Genomic DNA, 5,074 nt, shown 5'->3' on the forward strand with positions numbered 1-5,074 from the left:
TATTATAAACTATTATTATTATTATTATTATTATTACTATTATCAATGTGTGGTCCACCGCGTCTGCATTACTGATTTTGGGCAGTGTATTCCCATGAACCGAATAAAATGTCTGATGGAATCCAGCACAAAAATATAGTATCCTCCCTCCCCCCAGTTATTAAATGAGGTAGAGATTAATTGAAAAAATTATATATATATATATATATATATATATATATATATATATATATAAAGACACTTCAGTAATATTTTGTCATGCCTTTCACGTCGCTGCTGCCCGATCCCCATATATGGCGGCCTTAGTCTGATCTCTGCCAGTGTCCGCGGAAATTTAATATATTTCAAAATTATAGCATATTTTACGTTCCCTGATCTTCTAACATTATACAGTTCATCTTTGCTACTCTCAAAAAAATAAAAATTAGCAAGGAAACATAGCCATTTATTTATTTTATGGCAGAAAAATATGAAGCTGTAGCTTCTCGTGCGTTTGGCAGAGAAGCGCTGGGATGGATCGGCTTTGAGCGACGCTGGGGAGGTACTGCGCGTGGGGTTGGCTAGTCAGCGTAAACTCGAGGGGTTCCTAAACAAAAACAAAGAATCACGTCAGCTCCCAAGCCGATCCTATAGCTGGTAAATACGATAACTCCATATTTTGTCCTAAATAGTAACTGTACATTTCTAAGATTAACAGGTCTTCAACAGGTATATCCAGTCAATGAAAATAAAATTAAATATATCTACAGTACTTACCATTCCTGCTAACGTTAGTAACTTCCTGCCTGCTGTATAACTATGTATTCCTAATACTATCACTACGCACTACCTATAATTAAACGTGTTTTATATATATATATATATATATATATATATATATATATATATATATATATATATACTAAAGAATCCTTGGTAAGCCAAATTTTAGCACCTCGCATTTCAATTAAAATTAGAATTATGAATTTCCTTATCTTACAAACCACGTCAATGTACGCCCTGTATCTCCTATGTTTTAGTTATATGGAATATAATATTCAAAAATTAGTCAATGACGAAAAAAAAATAATAATAATAATAAAGATGCTGAAAAAAAAAAAAAACAAGGACTAACCATACCTATTATATAAATCTTTGTACGACAATCAGGTCGCAGTGTCCAAAATATGTCCAGACTCATTTCTTGAAATACTCCATCTGTATTTCTGTGCCATGGTGTGTGAATCAGTCTAACTCGTCAATGCCACGTCAACGTCTGTTCTCACCGTGATCATTATACTGAGGATGCAATATTTTTTCTCTCTCTCTCGAACAAAGGCCAAAGTCTCGGATCATTTCGAAACTTCAGGTACTGTGTAGACATGAGTGAATGAATGAGTGGGTGAATGAGGGGACGAATGAATGAGTGGGTGAATGTGGGGACGAATGAATGAGTGAATGAATGTGAGCGAATGATTGGGTGAATGAGTGAGTGACTGAGTGTATCAGTAATCCCAAGACTGGCAATATTGGAGTGAACGGATAGTCTCAAGTTTCTTCGCTACCAATCCAAAGTTTCAGGTACTTCATAAAACTTAAGATACTGTGAGTGTGTGTGTGTTTATGTGTGTAGGCGGGCAGCAGTCACCAGCTTTTCTCTCTCACTTCACAAGCTGGATGGCGCCCAATGCAGCTTTCTAGTGAAACTCTGGGGCGAGAGAAACTTTACCTAGTCGTTCTGCTTCGTCACAAACAAAACTCCATCCCTACCACTCCATCTCCCAAATCCCACAAAATTATGAAAGGTGGGGAGGATTTTTGTAGCATATGTACTGGATGGTGCGAGCTGTGGAATATTTTAGCGTTCTGCTGTCTTTGTTAGTGACTGGCTTGGGCGTCCATGTTGGGGGAGTCGTTCTTTGTTTAGAAAATGGCTGCCACGGAGGGTCATGTGACTGGTTCCTGCTCCCTGATTGGCCAGCGTACCGAGCAAACCATGACGTCATCCTTGGTGAAAGCCAACATGAGAACACTCGCCTCCACCGCCAGTCAGAAGCGAGACACGAGAGAGAGAGGATGTACCGAGTGGCGTGACCCGCACTCAACTTTTCCCTCCCCCCGTCCAAGGACATAGACTGTGATGCGGGCAGGCATACTGTAAAAATAGTGCAAAAATACAAACCCCCCAAATATACCAAAGAATATTTACTACAAGAAGCCACACACAAATCAAGCATCGTTCGTCCTCTCTGTGCCACAAATTTACTAGTCTCAAGAGCTGGTAAACTCACTCACGAGCCTGCCAGTTGGGGAGTGTTACATGACCGCGGGTTTGCACGTACAGTATATCGGCAACGTGTTGATCTCAAACGGAACCCCGAAGTATGAGAATAGAGATTAAATCAGCGGCCAATTTCCTGGTTGATTTGGCTCGCTTGAACAATAGTAGTCTGAGCGAAGAGCAGTTGGATCGGTTCCGGGAGAATGTGGTGGACATCCTACAGCGCCACTACACCGACCACTGGTTCCCCGACAAGCCGTTCAAGGGATCCGGTTATCGGTGTATTCGGATCAACGGGACGCTGGATCCGCTCATCGCCAGGGCCGGATTCATGATGGGACTGGCTATGAATTTCCTCAGGTCTCTCTTCCCCTCCGAGCTTACCATGTGGGTCGATCCGGCTGAAGTCGCCTACAGGATCGGCGAGAACGGGTCCATCTGCGTCCTGTACGAGGAGAATCCAAGCCAGAGGTCGCCGTCCCCGGAGGAAGAGAGCACTGCTGTCGTCATTAAGACTCCGGTGAAGGCGCCTGCACCTGCACCGTCACCTGCGCCATCCCAGTCCCTCAACAATCACCACCATCATCACCATCACCACCACCATCACCATCATCATCAACAACTACCGCAACACCACTTCTCGCCGTCCAAGTCAATCGTGACCGCGTCTCCGCTGCAGCACTCTCCACCGCTGTCCCCGGTCACTACAGCGCAGCAGCAGCACCCACAGCAGCAGAATTCTAACGCTATGCAGCTGAGTATGTTTCTGATGGGCGGGAAGGACGCGGGGAACCTGGTCAAGTGCAAGGAATCTCTGCGCGGCGGTCTTGATCCCCGGCCGTTGCACATGGAGAGGCTGTTCGTGTCGAGCTGAGCCTGATCTCAAATCCTCAGTACAATCTGGGACCAACAGTGACGCCCCAACACACCCACACCTTTAACATTATTTGTAAACAAGTAATATTTATGTACATAATGAGCTATATTATATTATATCTACTACTGAGTGTTGTGGCGATGTGGTGACGGTCGGACTGTGTACTTACAACGCGAAGTGTATCACCCCCTTCCTTCACCATCACCCACACCCCCAGTTCATCACCTTAAGACTGAAAAAATTAACCTTTTTTCAGATGGTACAAAGTCAGAGTTTTTAAAGTGTCTGTGATTTAATTCGGTCGCAGTATTTTAGTTTTTCATTTACGAGAAAATGTTCTAGCTCAGTTCATCATCAATGTTTAGCTTTAGCGATTTATTTTGCTTTAAGCAATTCAAGGGTAGTGATATTGTGTACATTTTTCCTTGTTGGTGCATGCTTATCTTGTAATATATGCCTGTAAAAAGCCTATTTTGTTCCACAAAACGTCTAATTTTACTAGAAAATCGTTTTGTACAGTATAAATAAAATGTCCAATGCATTAAACTCCTTGGTTTTTCTTCACCACTGACGGGTCTTCAGGCCGTGGTGAAGTGAATCTTGGTGTGCCAAAAGAAAAGAAAAAAGCGGCTGCGACTCGATCTCAGTGCCGTCATATTGTTCAGTGGAAGAACTATACTGAGGTGGAAAATGGCGTGAAATTGGTGTGGAGGGAACAACAGAAAGATGATGCCTGTCCTCTTTATTTCTGTTAACGTTTTGAACTGCACAGTAAAGTTTCAAAATTTGCCTTGTAAAGTTCAAAATGGTAATGAAATAAATTCTCACTTCCTGTACTAACTGCCCACCAATTTCACACCAACGTACTGAAATTGTTTTTGATGAAGATAGGCGAAAAGGTCCAAGTCGGGCCAAAATAGCTTAAACTTCACTAAAACTGTCAGTAGGCGTATAATTCTTCCAGGAGCGGCTGCGCTAGTTACAGTTCACTAATAACTTATAATTGTACCATTTGTCTTTGGCAGGCAGGACGATTATGTTCTAACTTTCTATTATTTAATCCATTCACTACGATGACTGTCTTTTATTTCAGTTTATTCTCAGCCATCAAGGTGTATTTTATTCCCAACTTGGAGGAAATGTTTAGAATTGGAGGTGTCTGTCTTCATCCTATTACTAATTCTTTCTTGGTTGAATAAAATATCCTCTAGGTAGCCTGAATAGACTGGAGGAAAATAAGTCATCAGTGTGAAGGTGTTAAGAGCTGAGCTTGGACCAGTAACTCAAATCTGTGTTAATTTTAAGTTGCTAGTCAATGAAATTTTATTTTTTATCTTTTATCAGGTGAGTGGAAACCATGTGATATCAGTACAATATATTTGAAAATATTATGGAAGTGAAAATACAGACAACTCAAACTTCAAAAGTGACTATAATTTTCTCACAAAACCCTTTAAGATTTGTTCCCCTTTAGCTAGTCTGTGATGAGCAGGATTCAAGTGCCAAGAGATGCAAAGGAGAAATGAGTAAAAAAAAAAAAAAAATAGAATTCCTAAACATGAAGCAATCCCCGTAAGTGATGGAGTTAGTAAAAAAATAAAGCTTTCATACATTAACTTAAAATCTTGAAGGATTAACAACTGGGAGATTTATTAAAGTACTGATCAGGCTGGAGCAGAAGAAACTACACAGCTTCCCTGTCAAATGAATGTACAGACGAAGGCAATAATCAGTATCCTTCAGCACACAAAAGCCACAGACCTGAAACATGTATCACTTTCCATTGATAATAATGCTCACTCGCTCATTCTAGTCTGCCCACAGAGGAAGTGGGTAGTTCAGTGGCCCATGGCTCTGCTGCTGGGGGTACTGATTATTGCTTTCGAGTATACAACTGAAATATTACTAACGAAATATAAGCCAGCCTGAAGTTCTCC

At 41.4% G+C, this 5,074-nt stretch overlaps 1 protein-coding gene across 1 annotated transcript; it reads left to right on the plus strand.

Annotated features, from left to right (window-relative positions):
- Nucleotides 1-2,039: 2,039 nt before the first annotated feature.
- Nucleotides 2,040-4,563, plus strand: LOC145391059 (uncharacterized). Its single transcript, XM_080265789.1, has one exon. It carries the CDS (start codon nt 2,364-2,366, stop codon nt 3,132-3,134), a length of 771 nt encoding a protein of 256 aa, XP_080121915.1. The 5' UTR covers nt 2,040-2,363; the 3' UTR covers nt 3,135-4,563.
- Nucleotides 4,564-5,074: the final 511 nt, after the last annotated feature.

Source organism: Coenobita brevimanus, chromosome 16 (assembly GCF_032717465.1).
Source record: "Coenobita brevimanus isolate Jiangsu-jjx chromosome 16, ASM3271746v2, whole genome shotgun sequence".
Taxonomy (NCBI): Eukaryota; Metazoa; Arthropoda; class Malacostraca; order Decapoda; family Coenobitidae; genus Coenobita; species Coenobita brevimanus.